The sequence below is a fragment of the Pseudopipra pipra genome, chromosome 1, assembly GCF_036250125.1.
Source record: "Pseudopipra pipra isolate bDixPip1 chromosome 1, bDixPip1.hap1, whole genome shotgun sequence".
Classification (NCBI taxonomy): Eukaryota; Metazoa; Chordata; class Aves; order Passeriformes; family Pipridae; genus Pseudopipra; species Pseudopipra pipra.
Genome location: NC_087549.1, coordinates 119,260,784 through 119,286,483, shown reverse-complemented (window position 1 = coordinate 119,286,483; position 25,700 = coordinate 119,260,784). Strand labels below are relative to the sequence as shown.

Below are 25,700 nucleotides of genomic sequence, written 5' to 3'. Positions count from 1 at the left end.
AAAGTGAATACCTACAGTACAAATTATTTTTGCCCCAAAATATCTGTCTGCAAATTTCTGTGGTTTATCTTATTTTATTTTCTGTTTGTTTTCATGAGCCTTCATAAAAAAGAAACACAGTCTTTTTGTTTTTCTTGATATTTATACTGCCTACTTATTCATTACTACCCCGAAGATCATTAGGGATGCTTGCTTTCTCTTCCAGATTAGTGAAGATATTAAGAAAATACACAACACTACACTATGCAAAAAATATTGTAATAGGACAATCTGTCCTCTTCGTATTTTTAATACTTTGAGTTTACTTGGCTTATTTTTCCTCTCCCTGTAACCCATACCTATAAAATTTATTTAAGTAAGTTTTGTAGAATTATATTTATCTTCCTAATATAAGTTATTAATAAATCTGGGACCACTACTTGGTTTTAGTTCAACTCTTCTCTTGAGAGTATACTATGTTGCAGCATTCTTTCATTTTATGGTAACATCAAATTAGACTTCAGTGTTAAGTACTGCAGTTATGGCCTGACATTTACACAGTCATCTTTTCCTTCCTTTTCCACATTTTCTATTGAGTTGTTATATTTAATCCACAATTACATTTAGAAATTCACACCTATAAATGATTTTTTTTCACTTAAGGCAAAGCCAATCTTACTTTAAATCACTGCAAAAAATAATTAAAAAAGTGTCATTTTTCTGTCACTGCAACTGCACATATGGCTTGCCAACTCCTTAAGGAACGATCAAATTGAATCAAATGTCTAAAATTCCAAACAATGAAGGCAAAATTTTTCTTCAAAACCACAGTCAATTCATATTTACTCTTGGTTTGTCCAAGTTGCACACTCTGTAGTGACCCAGACTGACTACAGCAGCTGTAAGTGGTTTGGATTCAATGCAGCAGAAACACATGGATAAGGCAACATGCAAAGTCCCACCTGGCCCAATAAGCCCCCCTGGAATGGGAATACACAAGCAGCTGACCGGAGATGAAGCAGTTTAATGGACAAAGAACTACTGGGGATTACTTTGTACACAGACAACTGATTATATCCGTGCCTTAACTTTTTACATGCCCCTCTACTCTGCCCATATTATCAGTATCCAAACTCCCATTATCACAACAGGGAAAAGTTCACTGATATTGAAGTGGTGATAAAATTAGGTGAATAAACTGGTTAATGCTAATAATTTTTTTGTGTCCTATTATCCCATTTGTTCTCATAGGAAAACTACAGGTAGACTGTGGACTTGATTCAGTACGTAAATACAGACTACGATGGGAGTCTTCATCAGGGGTCTCAAATATGTAGCTGAATGGACCTTAGCTGCTCTGGGAATGCCACTGTCACAAATAAAACAGTGGGGTGTCACTTACTGTAATGCTGCAAATCAAATAAGGTCTAAGAGGTAATTCTTTTTAGTCCCATTCCTCTAATCCAAAATTTAAGGGAAAAAATGTCCTAATATAATGAAACAACAAAAAAAAGAAGCAATTAAATAATGCTTTGCAAACACTTACAGGCCATAAATCTGTGGAGCAATTTCCAGTCGGTTCAGATGCATGTACAGCTCAATATCATGTTTCTTCAGCAGATGATCCTGAATTTGGTTTACCTTTGCTACAATAGCAATAGATGGGCCTAAGTCCTGAGGCCTTGCAAATGGCATAGGTGTAATCATCACATCTTTCTCCTGCAGACACAGAAAAGAGTGGGGAAAAAAGAAGATTTAATGTCTAAAGGGACTGCGTACAAGAGATTTGGTTTGTTGCAATCAGTGGCTTCCAAATAAACACAGTAATAACTCATTTCTTTTAAAACAAAAGAGGACTTTCAAGTATCCACTTCTGCAGAAGGTACCGTGGGATTCCTCTTCCCAGGAATGCCAAGGAGTGCCCTTCATTTCAGCACATCAATTTTTACGTGCATGCTTTACTTTTCATGCTCCAACAAAGTGTTGACAGCTTTATTTTAGCTTTAATATCAGCAGTCTAAGTAAGTCCAGAACAAAGCAGATGAACGGTAACTCAGTAGAGAACACATGCCCTCAGAGGACAATAAATTGCATATCAAATAGGAAATAACTTCCTTTCAAATAAGCCTTTCTAAACAGGCTTCCCTTGCTCAGAATATCTGGTGGTTGTACCTCAAAATCTACACAGCTTTGATAAAGCATTAGAAAATTTTTAAAAGAAAAAAGAAATTGAACAATGAGATGAACTTGATGGTTAGAAAGCGATTGGTTGGACCTATGGGTTGTGCAAACTATGTAATGATCTACAATATGACACACACCAAGTGAAAACTAGTGGAGTATTAGCAACCTTGAACATTATACTGCTTTAAATTTGTTCTTCTTGCAAAAGAGCAAAGAATTACTGAAAACGAGACAGAATGCTGGAAAGAAATGCAGCAAGCAATGAACGGACCTGAATAGGAAACACGTAAAAAGGACGATGAGAAATAAAAAAGGACAAGTCAAACCTATCAAGAGAAGGATAGGGGAACAAGGAAATAGAGAATTAAGCTGTCAGAAACAATGTTAAAGTTATAAAAGAGGGCAAATGGGAACAGTAAGAAGAGAAGATTTTTACAATGACTTTGTTGCATTTTGTCATCATAACTTCTGACCTCAAACCTCCACTTTAAAAAACAGTTCTGTTTTTCTACCTTTCTGCTCAGTATATTGACAGAGAAGCATTATCAAGCTCCAAGGGTTAATAATTTCAGAAGACTTCATTCCAGTTTAAACTGTTGAAAGACAAATTCACTTGGTTTGATACAGTGAAAAGAGCATTATTTTTAACATTCAATAACAAAGAAAAGTTTGTTTTTGTCATATAAACTATCCTCAAGGTTGTTTCTTTTGGTTATAGTCCCTTTTCAGCCCCATTCTCTCCATATCAGCATGTTAGGAAACAGGAAGAAACGTACCCATATTTCAAAATCATTTACAACATGGTTTAACAGTCAAGTGGGCAGTGAACATTTAATAATTTCTACCAAAAAAAGCCCATTACTTATGTTGTTCTCCTTTGCTTGAAATACTTTTTGTTAATTATTCCATTTCTGTACTGCAGAAAATATAGTATGATGCTGAGCAGTGATTTCAGGTAAAATGTTTCTATTTAAGGATCTGATTGATTATAAATTGTATCTTAAAATCTACTTAATTATTGCATTGCTATGGCAATTGCAGCAAAGGGACTGATCTGTCTATTATAGTATGGTGGTTTTGCCATGCTATTGTGGTACCAAGACATATTCATTTAAGATGCTCTAGCAAATCATTTGACAAAAGCTCCCTCATACTGTCAAATAAAGCTCACTGAAATGGCACGCATTCATTTAAAAATCTTTGCTGTTCTAACAAATCGGAATTTAAAATAAAACATCTAGCATCTCAGAGGCTAATAAGCAATGTTGCTACTTAGATAAACACTGAAGTTCTTCACAGCTACAGGTATGTTAAGAAAGGATATTTCTCCTACTTTCTTTTTTAAATTATTCTATTAACTCCTTTATTGCCAAGTCAGGCAACCTTCTTTCTACTTTTTATTTCTCCATTGCATGGCTATCTTCTATAGTTTCAGACTCATTTCATTTCATGGTCATATGCTAGAATGCCAAATACTGAAAATGGGTATCTGCTAATCTCCTTCTATTCAGAAACCCACTCTTAAAGTATGATATGATAACATTACCTTACCATTAGGGTTAGGGTGCCAGTCTATAGTAATTTTTTGCATAAACACATCAATTTATCTTTGAAACTAATCATAGAAGTCTGTAACTCTACAGATTCGTACACTATATTCTATCAGTGGCACTCATCTGTGGTATGAACTTTATTCTGGTTTATTTGAGTTAGACTTTAACTTCACCTTGGCCACTGCATGCATTTGTAACTCTGATGACTCAAAAGATCTATGTATTTAAGCTTTTCTTGATTATATAGAACCTTGTATGAAAATCTCAACATCAGACTCACTCTACTTAATTGAATCTGTAATGTGAGATGACTAGCTAGTGACTCAGATTAGTCTTTACATCATTAGCTGCCTGTGGGTTTACAGCCATCTTTACAACATTACAAGACAAACTATTAAACACTGGCTCAAGTGTCAAAAGATTCTGAATATCAAAACTAATGCAAGCTTCCTCTGTGCCAAAACTGGAGTTATTTGTCACTTGCAGCATTTGTGCACCTTGGCATAATGCAGCACTGACACATTGCTGACTGTCAGACTGACTGACTATCAAACACAGCTAAGTGCATCCAATAGTATATGCTGGCTTGCCATTTTTAAAAATACGAGATAAGTTAATGGTATCCATCAAAATGCAGTTTATCAGCATCTCAGAAATTAACCCCATTAACAGAAATCTTCAAAGCATGACAGAATCTGTGAGGACAGCAGCTGCAACCAATAACAAAGCCTTGCCTGTCCATGCCTCCTGATTCGGTGCACTCTACCAAGAGCTCGGTGGATGACTAGAGTGCAACGATGTCATGTCTGTTGTCTCCTCTCATGCAATTTGGTTGAGAAAATGACAATACCTCTAGTCAGTTGAAACTGCTCCAAAAAATCACATAGCTGGTGTGAAACAAACAGCCCAAACAGAAAGACGCTCAAATAAACTAATACAGCCAAGCCGCCAAAATGTTTAACTAGAAATGACTAACAATGCCTGAGCCTAAAGCACAAAAGCCAAGTGGACATGACACCTGCCCATACTCACTATATATTAATTTGCCACATGCGAGGAAACACCCTTTTTCTTTTTGTGAGCTTCTAAGTCTAGGAAAAAATTTGAGTGCATGTGTTTAGTCATCTATTGCTAACACGAAATACAAATGATCAATCCCAAAAGAATGTGGCTCACGATAAAAAGAGAAAAAGAGGGACGGCTCAGAATGTGCTATATCATTTATAGGAGAGTGCCAGATTCACCTCTACGAACAGTTTAAATATGAATACCAGTGAAATAAGTCTGAAAAAATTAGGTAAGTATTAAGAACAAAGTCACAAAATCCTGCCCCAAAACAATACCTATCACAACACAAACTGGAATGGCTAGTAGTCAATACTAATACAATTTATATATTCATGCATTTAGGAAACAAATGCTACAGCAGTAAAGAGAGGCTAGGACATAGAACAAGTATAAACCATGGACAGATTTCTCTCATTAACCACTAGGGAACAGAGAAGCTGGAGAAGCTCCTCTAATGGCATTTGGGAGTAATGGAACCAACTGTTAGAGGCTATAAAATGTAACATGTCTCTCAGAGCACATGCTTTCATTGCTTCCTTTGTGAAGATTCAGACTTTATTATGTAGCTAACCCTCAAAGTCATGATTGTAAAAGGCATAGGTACAAGAAAGAATTATTAAAGATTATACATGTTTGCAAAGAACAAGAACAAACAACTAGATTTTAATCCATTATCTTTGCATTGTTAATTTTTTATGTCATGAAAGGACTGGAAAGGGCAATGTAAACTTTCACCTTCTACCCAAGTACTGCAAATCTGTAAGCAGACCTAGTTATTGCCTGGAATAAAATTCAACCTCAAATTCTACCACCTCTGTCACAGAAATTTTAACAAATACATTTGAATACACTGAATTTTGAAAAGCTACACTCAGAGAAACATCTCACAGCCTCACCGTTGAAATAAAAGTGACTATGTGGTAAGTTCATAAAATTTGTATCTCATATGCTTTATCCCTAGCTATTGAGAATTATATGAAAATGCACATATAATTTATAAGTGTAGATAACTTAGGCCAAGATGCCAATGCTCCACAGCTATTAAAATATACACACAGATATATTTACATATTTAAAGAAAATAGATGCTTTTATGTAAGTCTTGGGTGAACATCTTTTTCTTCAATAGACTGGCAAAACCACCATTAAAACTAGTACTCCCTAATTACAGCTTGTGAATACAGGTTTTGGTGCACATATACAGACATCCAAACCCAATTAAGTTCCTATTAGTTTTTTGTTAACTCTAGGTACCCACCCCATTGTCTATGTAAAAAATGCTGAAAATGAATCAAGCTGAAACTAATTTTGGAGGCCAACTCTTTTAGGCTATAATACACTGGCAATACCTGTAATACTGCTGTGTTTTGCTAGAGCCTTCTAAATATGCTCCATCACACAAATAATTTTTTAGAATTATAAAAAGACAGAAATGTATAGAGGGAAAGAGACAGTAAAAAAAGTATTCAAAGAAAAACTTGAGCAATTGACTGAGGGAATTGTCCCTCATGCCATACATGAAAAACAGTTTCAGGCAAGGACTAGATGGTTTCTAGAAAGTCCCCACAATGGGGAGTTCAGTAGAACTAAACTCACAACACAGCAAAAGCTTTCTTATGAAAAGGAGAAATGTACTAAATACAGTGGTGTCTGTACCAATACACAAGAGGTATGAAGGCACAGACTTTCCCCCTGTTTGAATAGCCTAAGTTTAAGAAGAAAAAAAGTAAAGAAATGGAGTGATGATGTCAGGGAAAGATGCACTCCGACCTTTGACGGACAGTCTATGGTTAAAGGTTTGCTTTCACAGCAAATTGTTTATATTGTAAACAGCTGAAAACAATTCAAGCCTCAGTATGTTAAACACTGCCTACAGGCATTTATTTAACATTACATTTGCACAGGTTTTGGGCACACAGAAGTGCCTATGACAGGCACTCTCTCCAATGCTACAAACATCACCTGTACGTAGAAAAATCTGTGTTTGCACATTTGTTTTTGGATTACCAAGTGATCTTTTAACAGATAGGAACTCTCATCTGGAAGATTTTCCTCAAGAGCTTATGAGCAAATTCTGAAGAACCTTTGTAAACTCATTTGAGCCTGCTTTAAAACCAGGTTGTTTAAGAGATGTCTTATTAGCTTTGAATAACTTCAATCATATTAAAAGTCATAGTTGCTTAAAAATACAGTAAATACATTTTAAAGCAATAGTTACCTTCTGACTGTCATGTTCAAAAGTTGAAAACCAATGTTCTGCAGTTTTCATAAGACGTGTGAACATGGCACTGAAAGGGAACAACCAAGAAACTTGGTGTAAAATAATGTATTACAAATAAGAGCAAATTAAATGTAAAGAAAGTTGTTAAAACTTACTAGGCATCATGTTCCAGATATTCAGGATTCAAAAGAACTTTCATTTCCTCACTGAAAAAGGCAACAGAGAACAATCCAAATGTGAATGTTTATTTTTGGTCAGCGTTCTGCATGTACTATCAAGTATTTATAAGCCAACTTTCATATAAAGTGCAAATGAGAAAACTAGCCTTTTTAATTAAAAAGAGCAACTCCATTGAACAAATGAAGTCTTTCCTTTTTATAAAGATCAAAAACAAATTAGCTGCCTTGTCTGTACTACAATGAAGTAACCATCTAATTATTCCAAATAACAAATTACTGAATGTCACAATGTATTATTTGAATATGCTTGATCTAGAATAATTGATTGCTGCACAATCTATCACTGTTCGTCCCAAACAAAAAAAAAATATGGTTACTGGTCAAATATGCAGTATCAAAACATTAATTTATTTTGTTTTAATAGCCTGTATTTTTATTGTACTTTAACAGCAATTAATCAGTGACAGCACCTCTTTTCCATCTTTGCTGCTTAGCTCTACTTTTTCAATGGGGATGGAACAGAATGCTGCACATTACACATGGTTATTTTAAGTTATTTAGCACTGAAGAGCATCTTCTAGGTAATTTCAGGATATCTAGGGACAGACATTGAATAAAAACATACACTTGTAAATAATCATCTTTATGGTTAACTGCCTTTGGACAGTCATGCTGAGGGGCACTAGCAGAGGTTATATTATATAGTACACATAATTACATTGTTTTTTATTCACTGCTGGACTCCAAAAGAAAATGCAAAAAATCCAAATGAAATGTCCAAAATATCAAAAGAAGAAAACTTTTTTTTGGTGTGTGTTATTTGTTTGTTTGTTTTTTAATAAAAATAAAAGGCTTGTGCATAGAGCAAGAAAAAAGCATCTGAATTTAGTTGACAATCATATGTAATGTAATATTTTATACATATGTGTATGATTGCATTTATATCTACATAAACACATTTGAATGAAATGGAAAATCAATAGCTAAACCTAATGTTACTACTAGGTCAAAGAACAGTTAGATACTGCAGCTACAACATTGCAGGTGATAAAAGAAATATCAATCACAACAATTTGTCGACATCGATTATCTTCCCTTTTAAGATACGAGGAGCTAGAGGTGGTGGGAACATGTCTGCTCTATGAGTGTAGTTCCCTACTCTGTCTCCTCACTGTAATGATAAAAATGAAACCACTTCTGGCAATAAGAATGAGGTGAAACTGCAGGTAAGCTTTTTGATTAAGGTTTTTCCTAGGTTTCTTATCTCCCCATTTTTTCGCCAATTAATATCTGTGAAAGGGACAATGTCTAAATTTCAGAACCTGCAGTAGGTAAGATGAAATAAGGACAGTCCCATCTAAGCATGAGGATTTCTGAGATCAATTTATGAATTATAAACAAAGAATTATGGAACACATATTTATAAGTTATATTCCAACCAACTTACTTTTTTTTTTTAAGAAAGTGGGGTTTTAATACTATACAAATAAAACACAATGCTTGCCTTGGTTGTGCAGCTTCACTGGCATGTGAAAAAGCCTGGTGGTCACAATGTAGGATAAAGACAATGGGAGCTAAAAGTTCATGCATACCCTAAACACAAAAGGAAGCAAAAGTATAATTAGATTTTTCAGTCATATAATAGTTCCTAATGCCTAGCATCAGGCAGACAGCAATATTAGGTGAAGACTAACTAAAAGGATGAACATTTATGTTCCTAACAGAATGGTTTCATAATCAATGGCTTTTATCTTAAATTCTGATTAAATCCAAGTGTTTATTCTTCTATAATATACAGAAGCAAGTTATTCTCCCTTTTTCTAGCACAACGCACAACAAATCCGCAATGGTAGGCAACCCTGCACCTGGCAGTTTACTTCAAGATCTATGTTCATAAATATGAATTTTATTTATGATAATTATAATCATGATCTACAGTACAGAGATCTGCAATAGGGACAAATTACAAAATTTAAAATTATTTTTTATTTTAGAATGTTCCAAAAACATAGATAAAAGTGTAACAGTATGCTTCAAAGGAGACAAAGGCAGCTATTTAGGAAAGAAAATGAAACTCCCATTTCTAAGGACATGAGAATTAAAGTAAGTTTTTGGATTTTCCGGTTTTCTAAGTTGTTATGTCAACATTCAAAATAAAGTCATTAAGCAATGATTAAACAATGCAATGGAGCCCTGGTACTGTTCCACTGCAGAGTACTACTGATGTATGCAATCTATATTAAGCTACAGGAAAACTACAGAAACATGCAGGAATCAGAACAGAAAAACATGGGCGGACAGTTAAGGATTTGGGCCAGCATTAGAAGCATAGCTGGGCCACCCGTCGCTACTTTTACCCAGAGCTCAACAGGAACAAAAGCGGAGTCTTGATTCGGCTTGATTCACCTGGGGCTTGTCAAACTGTTACCAGGAGCAGAAGCAAACGCTTCAGGAAACAAGCAATCCAGTTGGCAAGCAGCAATGCACTGACAGCTACAACTACAGCCTGCAGAATGAAACCTCATCTTCAGCAGACATTTGGCTCCTTCCCTCAGGTTAGATGAGGGAAAAGGAAGACTTAGGGCTTCACAACTGGAGAATTCGGTTACCTCAGAGGAGTTGGGATCCCAGTGGTGGACTAGAACAGCAGGTAGGAGTTATGCAAACTACAGTCTGGGGCAGGGTTCAGCTATGCAAAAGAAGGGAAGGGAGCCTTTTGGTGATGGAAGGGATGTGGGATGAAGAGCTGACAACTGTCTGACTCTGGACACAAGGATCACTAATGGAAGAGAACTCCTGACCTCAGCCCAAAACCACTAACTATAGCCAGGGCTTGGTGCCACGTGCCCAGGCTACCCCTGCTGGGACTGGCTCTGGCTGGAGTCCTTGCCCAGCTGTAGGAGGAAGAGCATGCTGCCAGCAGTGCTCCAGTTCAAAGGTGCAACTGCTTCGCCAAGTGGAGCCTCAGTCCCAACTCCTGATGGGTGCTCTGGACAGACAGGGGTTCCAGGAACACTATCCTGCTGGCAGAAGGAGCACTGGGCCTGGTCCGTCAAGCTCATCAGCATTTCAGGAGTACATGATGCATCCCCTGTCAGGAACTGTTCTACTTTTATGCTTGCAGTTCCAAGTCAGGAATACTCTGCACTGGCTTTTCCAGCCCTTTCAGTGATGGACAGACGTGAGCAATGAAAGTGTTACACACTTGTGAGCTACCCTGCTGCTTTGCTGGTATATCAGTTGATATTCCATGCAGCATTTGAGGAGTATTCAATATCAGTAAGTTAGATTATTAGCTTCATATGTATCAAAGAGATCCATTAACTACTAAAAACCTTTAACTTTTATCGGAAATAATGGGGATTTTCCTTAAATTGACTCAAGAGGTAGATGTGGAAGCCCTCTCTAGATCATTACTGTTTTGAGTATACTTGGATCTTTTCTGTTGGTAAGAGGAAATTCCAATACCTAGCAGTGTTGAGGAAAAAAAGAAGAGTTTTGACAATTTCTCTATTTGCCATCAACTGAAATCCTAGGCAATATAATTTTAATTTCTTCAGGATTGAGATGACCACTATAGCCTCAATGGTAGGGCTGAAGTTTGGATGTTTTCTTTCTCTTTCTATTTCTGAACCTTGAGGGACCACTTCAGAAGATGAAGGCTAAATAGAAATTCAGTTAGGAAAATAAAAAATAAACCCAATAGCTATTGGATTTCAGAAGCTGACGTAAAACACAACAAATTGGTTAATTTACAAACTTACAAGTTTAGATTTCTTAAAATATTATGGTCATACCAAGGGGAAAGGAATAGGAGAAACAGGGAAAAAGGTCCAGGATTAGATAATATATAAGTAGAAAAAATATTTAAACAAACTGTAAATAACCAGGGTTGTACTTCCACATGTACAGCCCTTGGTTAATTAACAGCTCCGCATCTAATCTTTTATTCGCCCTGATTTACTAAACATGAAATAGGAGAAATGGAAATGCCAAAAACTTGACTATCTAATAAAACTACCACCTAAGCTGTAAACATATATGCTGAAGAAAAGAAAGAGGACATAAAATAAGAATTAGTTATAAAAGATAAAAGCATATCACACATTCTTCCAACATAATAATGTATCAACTCAGTAGAATCATAATGTGGCTGCCCACATATAACAAAAGCAAAACAAACAAATGATGAAATATCAGGATTTCAAAAAGATACCTCTGATCTTTCAGTTACAAGACTACTTCAAATGTTTAGAGATTTTTAGCTTGGCAAGAAAAGCTACCAGTGTAATATGCATACACATATTTTTTCAATGCTGCAGTTTACTAAAACTCTTTAGTGTTAATAAGTAAGTTGACAGAGCTCAGATAATTTTATGACACTTTCCAGCTACAACAAAGTATTGATTTCATAATACAGTCTATGGTTTAGAAAGAAAACCAGAATTACAGCATTTCTACAATGACAAGTGAATCAATGCATTTCAAAATTATATTGACTTCTTTAAGGGCAATCAAATCATGAACAAACAATAGTTAGCCTAGTGATTCAGCTTAATTTTCACTATTTATTTTCCATGTAACTATGATCAAAATTTTGGCACCAGTCTTGCAGATGAACTCTAGGAGTAATTTTTACATATTCTTAAGTACAATATACTATTCTCTTTAGACTCTATATTTACAGCTGCTATTTAAAAATTCAGTGATCCCAGAGAGGATTCTGTCTTTAAAATCTGTAATACAGCTTCACAACATTCTACTGCATTTGACTAGGGAGAGAAATATCTTCTTCCTCATCAAACAAAATGTTACTTTACGCTGGCCAAAAAACCCACAAACTCTACTACAAAGACAACTTGCATGCATATATGCATATTAAACAAACATTATTGATTGCTTCTTCTAAGACTATATGCTGATGCTATGTAATATTTTTAATAGAATGCTATAAACTCCAAATATACTTTATTTATGTTTCTATGTATGCAAATTGTCAAGGAACTATAACTTTTTCAAATATTTAGGAAGGTAACATTAGACATGGACAAATACTGACAGACAGTCATCAAAAGTCTTCATTCACTGGCCAAGTTTTATAATTCTAATGGCAGTTGTAGCTTTTGTATGTAGTCATGCAAATGAGACAGAAGAATTCTCATGGACATAGGAATTCCCCATGATGGAAACTGCATATGAAGAGAAACTCCCTAATTTGAGCTTTGTATTCAGGTCACTGTGGAGAGAGCAACTTGAAGATGATCTGTTACTGACGAATTAATGGTAACTTTCATTATTTCTCAAATATATGCTAGGCTTGAAGGGAAGTGGGGCTTGAGTCAATGGTAAAAACAGTAAATCAGGAACACTGTCTAAAAGATATGTATTTGATAAAAGAAGGAAAAAACATACCCTGTCACCACCACAAACTATTTCTTATCAGCTAATTAAGAGAAGGAGCATTATTTTTTTAAAAAACAAACAAACAAAGCCACCCTTATAAAGTGAGGTAAGAAAAAAGCAAAGGTCCTAATAAAAGTAACACATCTACAAAAAGAGAGGAAAACCACAATCATTTGCTATTTTATGGACTAGGCACAGCACCACAAGACTTGTGTGATATACTTAACACATTTCAGAGAGGTTAAATCATGATCCAAAACTGTTTAATTTTCTGCACTTCACCTCTCCTCTTCATCCTGTAGCAACCCCTTCCCGGAACTACCACACTACTGACACACACCAGCTGAAAACAGAGGTAAAGAAGTTTTCTTTGTCAACAGCCTGTAGGCTCACAAAATTGAACCTGTTCTTTTATCTGCCTATGTTCATTTAGCCCACCAAGCAGTCTTTATTAAAGCTGAGGCATCAGGCAGTCAAAGTTCATTAATACCATTTATATAATCTCTGCAGTTTCAATTAACTCAGCAAGACATTCTACTACATGATAACAGTCTCATTAATTCAATAAAATCCCATAACTATTAACAATATGGTCTATGTTAAACGGGGTGTCACCTAGTAGAAAATAATAGCTTTAACAGCTTGTGATGAAACACAGGGCTTTTTTTTTTTTTTTAAATTTGATCTGGCTAAATATTCCGTCCTTATATAGAATATATAGGTATTATAGAAAGGTATTATTTCTTGGTAAGGAATCAAGAGGATTTTAAATATGAGCAGAGGGTAATTAAGTCCTTTTAAGTCATATCAAAGAGTAAAATAATACTTCTTGTTCAATAAATGATAGACTAAATTAGCTGGAATGTGTTCTTCCATTTTCCCATCATCAGTACTCTGGCCTATATTCACTAGAAAGAGGAGGCTGAATACTGCTGAAGTACTTTCTTCAGCAGTGCTCTTCAAAATACAGCTGATAGATCTCATTTTTTCAAGACTATTCCTTGCTCACAGTCTGTCCAACATGAGATGAGAACCAGTTGATAGATGTTTCATATGTTTGATAACTATATATTGGATTTTTGATATAGTCTGTAAGACAGTTCTTCAGAAATAACTGTTCCTTCAACTCATGTATCCTTTGTTTCCAAGAAACATTCCCTGTTGCCTGGCTTGAGAACAGTGGTCACAGACCATGCCTAAAAGCATAGATTGTCTTATAAAATTCTTCCCATTTACTTAATCTCTGTATTTCTGTCATGAAAAATTTTCTGTCTACCTGAAGTTGTCTGCTGTACAGTTTATCTTTTGTCCATGTACACTGAGTATCCCTCGGTTTGTCAGTCCCTACTCAGCCTACAGATAATTGTGTAAAGAAACAAACACAAATATACTTTTGTTGATACTGTGCATATGTCAGTCTTGCTACAGGAACTTAGATCAAGGTAACACTTATTTCAAAACCATCAGAAAAATGTTAAATTAATTTAGGCTGCATCCCATGTAGATGCACAGTTAGTGCAACTTTAAAGGTTTCTTTACCATTTTATCAAAAATCGTTTGAGCAGACTCTGCTTCAGGTAACACTATAAAAGTGTTATTTTGTAGCAGCCTTATCCTTCAGTCAAGAGGATTTTGTCAGCTGCATTGTATTTGGATGCTACAGAGTTAGACAAAGGATCTATTCACTAAAATAGCACACGGCTTTAGCACTTTGAGGAAGAACTTAAAATAGTGAACTTTGCCTAAATTTCAGAAGTCACTATGCTTTTTGTTTATTCAGTACCATTTTTAATCCTGCCATATACTTTCTTTCTTTACCTAAGCAGAGAAAGCCTTTGATTTTTTCTTTCTTAATCAACTGAAGAAAAAGATGTTTGTAAAGAAATATGAAGTTAGAAAATGTAGCAAGCTTAAAGAAAACAATTTGAGGTACTGTGTTATGAGGAAAAAGCATATGTTATTCAATGAGCTTACTTTTCGTACTATCCAGCTGACAAACAGCTCTTTGATTACTTCAGCATTATGGTAGAACTTCAGATACAACACAGCTACATTATTGTCAAACCATATAGAAAATGTTGAGTCAATGAATGCCACCTGTACAGTATTTTCATTACCTGTTTATAAAGCAACTGCTCATTTTCTCTGGCGTAGCAGAACAGAACATCTGTAAGAATTTTCCTTACATTCTCTTGTTGGAAATACTGCATTTCAGGAAAGCTGAAAATGAAGCAATAGAGTGAAAGTAAACAAAAGAGTGCACAGAATGTCAGTTGCTGGTCTTCTAGGAAAGGTTTTATCTAAGAGCATCTCCCTTGTCTGCTTTCCCACCGCTCTGTGAATTGTGGATGCTGCTAGAGTAAAATACTTCTAAAGAACTGCTACATTTTTTTTGCAACCGAAATTATGATGCATGTTCTTTAATATACATCAGTCTGCTAGAGATATGATGATATCACCAGTTATATTTAAATAACTAATCCCTTTTAATCTTATGAAAGCTAGAGATCTGCAAGAATGAAATACAATGGGAGAAAGGAAGAATGGAAGAGAGTATGTCAGAAGAAGGATTTACACAAAGGTTTAATATTTCATGAATATTTGAAAAAATATTATTATCTAATGACAAGATTATTAAAATATATCATAATTGACATGAAAACCAGTATCCTAGAGTCTCATATCTCTTATTGGTATCTGTTGTGATACAATACAATTAGGTATTTCACTGTCTTTAAGAACTGTTGCAAATAAACTTTATAATTATGAAATAATTTGATATCTGGCAGGGTAAATATCCTAAGTAAAATAGAAAGAGGTGGATCTTGTGTGAGAATAAGAAAAAAAGCTTCTGTAAAAATCCTGTTACATGCATATAACCTAGGAAAATGTAAATATTTCCAGTTTGTGACTACTCTGAAACAACTCCCACCTCCGTATCCTGCTCCTTGACTGTTGGAGGTAGGAAATAAAGTAGTTATCAGGTCATTCTTAAAATTAGAACAAGTGCACAAAGATCTTTTCCTGGTTACTGAAGAAGTAACCAGATGCCAAAAAATGTTCCATAAAGCAACCACCTCAAATCACATTGCTCTGCAGCTATACAGAGAAATAACAAATAAAGCCAAAAAAATCTAGAAAGGTAGAATACTAAAAACAAAGGAAAAGGTAAAGATTTTTCTTAGTCTTTCTGGACAAAGAAAACCAGAAGAATACTAAAAAATACAACAGCGGTAGGCCTCAGGCTAGACAGCTGAAATAAAGGGTTTGATATTGTCAGTTTTAAAATTAAATCACATGGATTGAAGATAAGGTTTCCTCAAGCCAATTTCGTTTTTTTCCTGTTTCCCAGGTCTGAGCTACAGTGCTAAACTTTAGACCAGTTATATTAAGGTTCTTGTAAAGCCTGTCACAGAGAAACAACATAGGAAATTATAATAAATTACTTCAGATAAGACTATTAGTGTTGATAATTACTGTGGTCATCTCACAAAGGTGCTAGAAAGGTGCTTTGAAATCCCTGGATGAAGGATGTGAATCAAGAGCCAAGGCAGAGAAGACACCGTGGCTTAAATACAGAGATGCTGAAGTCCTGAGAGAGGCACTGGGATGAGAGGTGTAACATTTTCCTGGCACCTGGTGGAGCTAACAGTAGACCAACATTTGGAAACTTGTATGCACTTGTACTAATCATATTACTGTAAAGGAAGGACACAGCTGAGACCAAAAGTGCATTACAGCAGATGGCAATCGACATAATTTAGGGGTTTGAAGAGATTATTTCTGAAGGACTGTTATTCAGGCCTGCCCTATGAAGTTGAGGAAAATAAGACTAACAAAGAAAACTCAAAAATACACAGAGATATCTGTGAGGATCTAGTAATACCAGAGATTGTGACAGAAAGGATAATAACGAACTCAGAAATAAGCTGGTTGAAGTATTAATTATACTAAATGTAAATAGAAGAGATCATGAGGGAACTATCAGTTCAGGATGGATTTTTATAGAGAATGTCATTTTATGATTAAAGCTCTGTCTTAGGAAATACAGTATCCTCAAATCAGCAAGGTAAGAATGCTTTTCATGAACACGAGAATATTAAAGTTAATTACACTTCTGAGAAAGACTGCATAAGGACGCGGGAAATTTGCTAGACTGTTTTACCACAACTGCTACAATCAAACAATGGCACATTCAAGTCCCTGCTTTCTGAAAGTGAAGACCAGGGTGAGTTAGTTATAATTTTTTAAAACATTCCTTTAGCTAATTTAGGGGCCCCCACATCAGAGGCACCCAGAGTTTGACACAGAAGAAACTCAGGCTGGCAAACAAATAAAAGGATGCACAAAAATTCTCTATGAAACAAATCTGGTGGCAGACAAAAATGAGGCTCTAAACCGCTGCCACGGAGTGACCATCTTTTCTTCGTGAACAGATTCAATCCCCTGGCATTCCCCAACCCTTCTACTCAGCTGGAAGGGGGAAAGCAACTAACCAGAAAAAATGGAAGATGCTCTTGTAATTGCAAAGGTTTAGTAAAGAATAACAACAACTGCCCCCTCCATTGCTCACCTTTTTTTTTGAAAAGGAATAAATCGGTGTACAAAGAAAGCTTTCTCCCTTCTAGCAGTTGGTCCTCTTACTAGATTTTGCCTCCTATGTGCATAATCAATGGACTGCTGTTTCCTCCCATTTCTTCCATACACTTAGGAAGGGTGTACACTACCCTTTTTTATGTTGGAAATTTTTTTTTAATTACTTTTTTTTATTTGGGAGATGGAGAGTTTTGAACATCAGCACCCACCATGACTCATCTTCACACAGCTTGCACTGTCCTAAACTGTGATTGTTACTCCTGATGCAGAAACTAAGTAGACCAATATGTAAAAATACTACTAATCCACTTGATTAGTCTACTGGGAATGCCCCCCTAAGCATTTTGGTTTCTTAAAATACTTGGAAAGACGGTAATGAAATCTAGCCATTTACAATCCTATGCATACAATGTGATGCCAAAAAGTAAACTGGTATTTTGATTTGAGCTAAACACTCTAGCATCTGCCAATCTCCTGATTTCCATTTCTGCAGAATATTTTTTGAAATTCTTCTTTATCACTTCCCTTCTTAATCATCACAAAATAAATCAGCATCGTTCTTTGGTACATCTTTTCAATGACAGTAATTAATCATTGCAATCTTTAGTCTGGTACAAGTTACTACAGTGCTAGTTCACACACACCTTTCTTAGTGGAACAACAGAATGCAGTATTATAGTCATAACTCGGTTCGTATTGCTCAGTTGGTACAATCTACATTTAAAGTAAGGCTTTTTTGCATTATAGTAAAATTCCCTTACCCTCCTTCCCACCCTCATTTTTAGAAGCCTCTCACTTGAGACAGAAAGAGATGGTGTTTGGTTCCAAATCAGAAGCACACATTTCTAGACAGCTGAAGGAAAAATCATTCTGAACCTCTCAACAACAGTAAAAAAATAAATCAGGAACTAAATCAGCCAATTAATGAGAAATGTCGATCACTAATGAGTTAGGGCTAACTTAACAATATCCTCCCCTCCTTTCCTTGTAAATATTGGACATTATTATTATGCAACAGGCAAAAAATTGTATGTAAACATTACAGATTGCATTTCTCTCACCTGACCTTAGGACACTACAGTTTTGTTAGGCACCAGTGAACTGGAAGCCTTTTGTAGTTATCGAAGAAAAACATACTTCTCTACAATGTGACTTACCAGACTAGACTTTTACTTTAGGAAGAGATGATTTGTGTCCTAGAATTCTATGGGTACATAGACTCTACAGCATGATTAGTCCAGCTGTGAGTACAAGGGTTTTACAGATCTAATTATTAGGTGAGATAAGGATTCTCAAAATGCATAGGAACACACATGCACACATAAACAAGCTTTATCACATTTCCTTTCAGATAACAAAATCCTGAAATTTAAACTAATTTAAACCAATACGAATTTTAACAGCATAATTCTAGCCACTTTTCCTGCCTATTCTTACTTCAGGGAATTTGAACAAAAACATTATAGAGCAAATATTTTACTGCTTTGATAGCTGGGACTCTAGTTTGCTACTCTCGTGCAGTTAGAACCACTCTCTACAGCATTGTTTACTTGATGCTGTTGGATGATGGAGGACTGAACTAGATGACAAAGAATATAAAAATATTAATTAAATTCAAACACCAGGAATTGATTTAAAGAACGGAAATGAAAAGAGAGGGTATTTACATTCCATAACCAAGGAATGTAGAACTTACAGCTTCTTACACTAATTATAGTTTACAGATATTTGTGTATACGTAAAATGCACACCTTGTTTTATGATTAGGCAAACAACAAGTCTACATATAAATGCATGTAGTTTATCATATATATTAATGTCACTGAGAAATTTTGCTTCTTCATTGCCTGACTCATTTTACTATTGATGACACAATGTATACCGCTATTGTTTCAAGTAGATATTATTTTGTATAAATACATAAATGAAAATTTCTTTTATCACTATTACTAATATTAGTGAATACTGCTCTGCCTAGTACTCTGCCATTTGCCACAGTGAGAGCCCTGACTTTGTGTGTGTATATATATATTTTTAAATAATAGTCTTACATTTACCATAACCTCTATACAACTTTTCATTCTCCAATTATAGTTTAGATATGTATATATTTTAATCTTAGAACATCCTGAACTGTTTCCTTTAACAAACAAAAAATACCATCTGTTGTGAGAATGCACATGAAAGTATACTCAGATTTTAATTATACATCTCATGGCAAAATGCATTCAAGAATGGGTCTAGGGACGGACATATAAAATATTCCAAAACCAGACAGCAATGATTTCTTCTGCATGACTTGGTTTCTGTAAATGAAAATGTGCGAGCTTGGGATTTGTAAAATCTATGACTATCACCACTTTTTTTCAAGTTATAAGGAAAAATATTTGCAATACAGTAAAATTTCACATAGTAGCAAATCAGTAATTGAATTTAATTATGTTTACATATCACTCAGTGCTTCCACTCTGAAAAGAAATATTTTCAGGAACTGAGTATTGTAACTCAAGGAATTTCCTAATCAGGAATGACCTAAGGGCCAAGAAGATGAAAAAATAATCACAGTAATATTAGGACAAATTTTAAAAGGCATATGTGACAAATAACACTAGAAAAATGATAAAAATACAACTGCTCAACTTCTACAGATAAATGACATTTCCCTTACTAATTACAAACTGCTTTTTTCTTATTGATGGAATTAAGTGTTGAGAATTAAGAAAGTAATCTGTTCAATCTTTTATTATGATTATAATTTAGTTGAAAGACCTTTCGGTTTCTTTTACCTTCTCTTTGCTTCATACAGAAAACTACTTTAAATTTCACACCGTAGTATATCTCCTAATATCTTAATTTAGAAGAGCTTTTCTTCAATGATACCAATAAATCTCCAAGATTTAATGTTCAACTAGATTTTCTCATTTTTTACTCCATGAAAGCTGTATTTTTATACATTTAATGTATGTTTCCACACATTCATGTTCAATAAACCTGACATTTACAGTAACCAAAATCAGGAAAACACTGTATAACATATATCACATAAAAATGTAGACTATAAATTTATATAAAGAAATTTCTTTAAAGATCTACATACGTTCTTGTCACATCTTGTTCAATCATTGCTCGAAGCTCTTTATCCTGGAAAAATTTATTCCAAAGACTCTGAAATAAGGAAAAATAATTGTATGAAACCTAATAGTTAAAGCTTATAAACTACATCAGCAAAGTACTGTACAAATATTAACTAATTAATCCTCAACATTCCTGGTAGATAGGTGTATCAATATTATTACAGGTGATAAAAAATGTTGGTGCTCAGTATAACATATCTGAGAAAGTCAATTTAGATCAGATAAAAACATTCAAGTTCCTGGATCCGTGTTCTAGGCTCATTCCATTTGCTCACTGGCTTCAGGTTCGTGAGCTACCGGTATGGGGGCCTATGGAGAATATTTAGAAAGGCAGAGTAAACTCAAACTTGCCAGAACCAGCAACTCAACCGAAAAAAATTCAGTTACTCACTCTAAGAAAAAGGTCCATAACACCATTTCTCCTATGAATGTACGGACTTTATTGGAAGCTGCTATAATATCCATAATAAGGTATTGTTTGAAAACAAGCTAGTTTGTTTTAGTGGAGGCAAAATCAAATAAGGAATGTATGTTGATCAAATACATATTATGAAAATGACATCATTCTAATACATAGTGAAGATCAAGATTGGGCATTCTAAAAAAGTTCTGATAGGGAAAACCACAGTGTTTAAAGCTCACTGCAGTATAAAAAATATTAAATAAAAGAATGTAAAGTAGGTTTAGCCTCTTCTCTATCTGTTTCTGTGACCATTTTCATCCTCTTTCTTTCATTTCCGTGTTTTGTTTACAAATATGTTGTAAAAGCTAACCTGAAAGAAGTCAGAAAATGCTGTTAATTGTACACTCCATAAAGAGTATTGCAAAATGTATTCTTTATTGTAAAGGGATGGTAACTTGGCCATATGGATCAAAATACAGAAAGAGCAAAATTTATACTGGTCTTCATGTAGATTAGGTTAGTTTTCAGATAGCATCAGCGCCAGTGAATGAAATACTGTACAAAGGGAGTGTCTACAATACTTCAACAATTTTTTGCTTCCCTGCAAACAATTCTTTGCCATGGTGGTTTATGCTCCACAGAAAGCAAAGAGAAAGTAAATTACTGTTATCTAGTGAGAGGAAGGTAAAACAGAAAAAAGGAAAATGTTAATTATCTTCTATATTTGTGTTTCAACTAGGAAAACCCCCCAAACTTTAAAAGCATTTATATCCTTCACAATGTCTTACATAAAGTATCTCACAACTATTTTCATGCAGCTAGATCACACTTGAAACTCCCCTGTCCCTGCTCCAATCCTGGTCCTTTGGAGCAAAGGATGAAGGAAACAGAAGCTGCCTTGCGAAGAGGAAGGAAAACTTTGAATACGCTGGATGGGTATAACATCAAGTCATGGCAGAGGCTCAAAGGCACTTTGTTCTTCATTCCTATGTCTGATTTGGCCTGTAACTTTGTTTCACAGGTTAAACCCCTCCCACATACTCTTGACATGTTAACCTTTGTCTTCTATCTCCTAAAGACAACCACAGGCAGAAAGAAGATAGTATTACTGTGTAAAATCACACACTACAGCAGAAACACTTTAAATCTTCTACATTTGACACAACTTTCTGTCCAGCTGGATGCAAGAATAGTTTGATGACGTGCACAGTTATACCAGCTGCAGAGCTTTCTCCTCCTAAATTAAATAAGAAGCACAGTACCACACTACAAACAAAAGTATGGGCTTCCGTTTGTGGACAAAACAGTAGTATCACCAAAGAAATCTGACAGTCTTTTCAGGTGTAAATCTCTTAAATGCAGACTCTTAAATGCAGCTTCATGGTATTAAGTTGTCTTAAAAATTTGATAAAAAAGAATTTCGATGATAACAGAGAAGCTTACAGATATGTGCTATAAACTACTTGAAAAACTTTTCAGGTATAACAAAAAGCAGTAAAAAACCTAAAAAACCTCCAAGGCTGAACAGTCTTCCAGAGGAGGGTGCTTCACTATTTGCTGTTAATAGCATTCACTTCATACTGACTGTTTAAACACTCCTTAAACTAGAGCCATTTTATGTATAAAATGAAAACACACAGTGATAAAAAGCACATCAGTTAAAGAAAGGATTTGCTGTGAAACTGTACTTATAGTCCAGCACTGATGTTTTGTTTATCACAGTCTGCCCTGAGAAAAGCCCTGAAAAATCAGAATAGCAACATAGAAATGAGCATTTCTAGTTGTTCAGCAGAACCTGTGAACCAATTGTTAACACAAGCCAGTTTGGATATTTAGGAGGGAAATCTCAGCACCTGCCGTTTTGCCTACTTCAGCAAGAACTCCCTTGTGTCAGTATGAAGATGATGAGAATTTTAGTAGTATGTGTTAATAGAACCAAGGGTCAACTTACCCCCTCGTCCTGAGAGAGTGGATTGTTGATTATCAGGTCCTGCTGTCCTGCTTTCCGAGGGTTTGTAATGTGCTAGGTAAAAACAGAAAAAAAATCAAATCTTCTTCTGTTATACTATAAGTATTAATATCTATGTCAAAGTATGAGAATAGAGTTTTGTACCAACTTACAATTTCTTTGATCTTATTGTAAGAAGTTCTTAAGTCTGAAGTAGTTTTAATCCATTGACTTCTATCTTGGGGTAGAACCTCTAGAAATAACTATCAGCAAAACAAAATAAATTCATTAAATTTCATCAATTTTACATAGCTTTTCATATAAATCCTACCAGATAGCATACACTGTCTCAGAAAGAAAGAGAAAGCAAAGACCTATAAAATACTCCCGATTTTAGTACTTTCCCATCCATCAATAAGTAGCTAGAAACAATAGCAGTTTTACGGTGTGAAACAAAAGCATTAGAATTGACTGAAGCCACAAACTCAAGCTTTGTAAATTGTTGTAATTTCAGTAAAGTTGATTGAGACTTCCAAGGCAGACACAAAATGGAAAGAGATGAAAATAAAGATAGAAAACTTTATTTACATAACACTGATGACCTAATGCAAGGTGCTTAAAACCAAACATGAATGTAGAGCAGAAACTATGCACTGAGATACACCCTACCTAAGAAAAGAAACAAGTTCTAGAATTCTGCAAGACAGTTAAGTCAACTTTGCATCCTTGAGAATGACTACATCTCAGATCTTTCACATGTCTCTTTAAAAAGGGTTAGAAAGAAACACCCATTGGAAAATACTATTTAATTGCATATGAAACAAGGAAAAAACCTGTATTTTCTTGCTTTTTAAATGTTTTCATTTGCACATTGTAAGGTGCTAAGTGACAGTAAATGCTGACGAACAAAAATTTCCTAAATTACTAAAAAAACCCCTTAAAATTTCAGAACTTAACAAAAATACAGATAATATTTTTAAAACAGAGCTCTAACCCATATTGGGACATGTAAATAAACCTGCCTTATTTCTAAAATAAAAGCACTCCTTGATTTAACTAGTTGACAGTGAAGGACTTGATGCTTTTGTTATTTCAGGGTTTTGAGTTATGACCTCCTAATTTAGAAGCTCAAAAAGTAGCAAACTGGTAAAACAATGTTTGTGGCATATATTCATCTGGCTTCCTAAATAAAGTATTTTCAATAATTTGAAATTAGTTAAATGCTACATACATTTTAAATTTCAATTTCCCACTGTCTTTCATTCATATACAAAGAATATTTTATATTTCTTTTTTATAGGTTACTGTGCCAAAGTGATGCTTGAGAAATTCCAAGTGAGGTAATTTAAATGATCAGAGTTAACATACAGCAACTCTACCAGGGAAAGTGTTTTCTACTATCATAATTAGTGCACAACAGAAGACCTGATGACAGTGCAACAAAATTTGTTTGGACTTCGTATAGCATTTCAGTATTAGTTTGCTTTCTTTCTCTCTTCCTTCCCCTGTAAATAAAATACAGTAAGAGACTCCCAAAGACCTGTTGTGTTTCTAGAAGAACTGGCGTCCCTCTCCATCCAGACCAATCCAAGAGGAGTTGGTCTTAATTTTCTCATTTCACTGGTAAAATCTGCTAGCAAAAGCATCAGATTGATTTTAAAGAAGTCCCAATTCCACAAAAAAAATTTTTTTAGGCAAACTTCCTTTCTATTTTCAGCGCGTGACTTCACCGCACAGATACTGAGGAGAGATGGTTGTATAGCACTCAATTCTAAACATACCACCAGCACAAAGATATTCTTCCCTAGGAATCATTTCCTATCACCTGCAATTCAGCTTTAAAGCAACTTGATGTGGTTAGCAAATGTTCTATGAATTATAAAAATGAGTAGGAAAACATTGGGATGAAGTCTCTTGGAAAATTCATGATTCTTTGCATCAATAATCTTCCAGCACATCAGGTAATGTGTTGATATATTGCAACCACAAACTGTAAATAAATATTTTCTCTTCTTACCTTCCAGCAAACACTACGGAACCTGCTGCTTCTCAGCTGCCCATTAATCCCCTTCAGCCGTATAGTTGCCAAGTAATTGTTGTTTACAAATAGTTCTTCCCATTCTTTACTGTAAAAGCAAAAGGAATGAACATTTAAACAAAAAAAAAAAGCCTTAGCTGATTTAAGGACTATACGACACTACACAATTTAGGATAAGCAGAGGAAAGGAACTTTTTTTAAATGTATATATTTAGTTGTGTACCACTTCTAAACGCATGGCTGTTTTTTTGGACACATTTCTTCTTTGGATTTAATGAATATGTAGATCGCTATAATTATGCCAGCTACTGAAATTCATAATGTCTATGGAGGCTATTCCATTTCCTCTAAAATGTTGGTACTGCAGTTCAGTGAATAAACAAGAAAAATGAATATTAATATAAGCACATTCATGTTTCAGCTGTAGACAAAGAAGTACCTATTCCAAAAATATGCAACAGAAAAGTATACTGTTGACTGTATTAGTTCTTCACATGACGTATTTGCTTAAATGAACCTTCTTTTCTTCTTAATGTCAAGCTGGGCAGTTAAGCATCATAGAAGATGACTTTCTTCAACATTTAGTGCTATTTACTATTGAAATCACTTCTACTTCTTTCTACATGATCAGTTTTAAAATTTTAACAGGTGCTAGCAAATTTAAAAAAAAACATCAAAAAATTAAAAAGCCTCACTGTATAAACTGTTAAAGGCAAGCTTGAGTACCTTGCAGTACCTATGGCTGACTAGATAAACAACCTAAATATGCCTCCCAGGCATGCAGGCACCAGGGGCCTAACACCTGTGCCTCATTAATATACAAGTAAATCTGCTCTACTGGGAAACAATTGGAAATTAATTGTCCCAAACCATCTACTGAGTTTGAATAAAAGAATTAAACCTATATTTCCTGCACCTTCTACTGAAATGAATCTCAAGAACAGTATAAGCCATCTAATAGTCTTAGTAGCCCAAGACTTGCTCACAGACTTTC

General features: G+C 34.9%; 1 protein-coding gene across 4 annotated transcripts in view; it reads right to left on the bottom strand.

Annotated features, from left to right (window-relative positions):
- Nucleotides 1–25,700, bottom strand: part of TBC1D5 (TBC1 domain family member 5) — a 319,471-nt gene that overhangs the window by 119,704 nt on the left and 174,067 nt on the right. For all 4 annotated transcript variants that reach the window (XM_064673504.1, XM_064673496.1, XM_064673525.1 and 1 more), the window contains 9 exons: nt 24,686–24,794; nt 22,842–22,931; nt 22,672–22,743; nt 20,281–20,348; nt 14,705–14,807; nt 8,689–8,777; nt 7,161–7,211; nt 7,003–7,072; nt 1,526–1,698 (listed from right to left, as the gene is read on the bottom strand). In XM_064673504.1, coding sequence (XP_064529574.1) covers nt 1,526–1,698; nt 7,003–7,072; nt 7,161–7,211; nt 8,689–8,777; nt 14,705–14,807; nt 20,281–20,348; nt 22,672–22,743; nt 22,842–22,931; nt 24,686–24,794 — 825 coding nt within the window. The remainder of the gene's footprint in view (nt 1–1,525; nt 1,699–7,002; nt 7,073–7,160; nt 7,212–8,688; nt 8,778–14,704; nt 14,808–20,280; nt 20,349–22,671; nt 22,744–22,841; nt 22,932–24,685; nt 24,795–25,700) is intronic.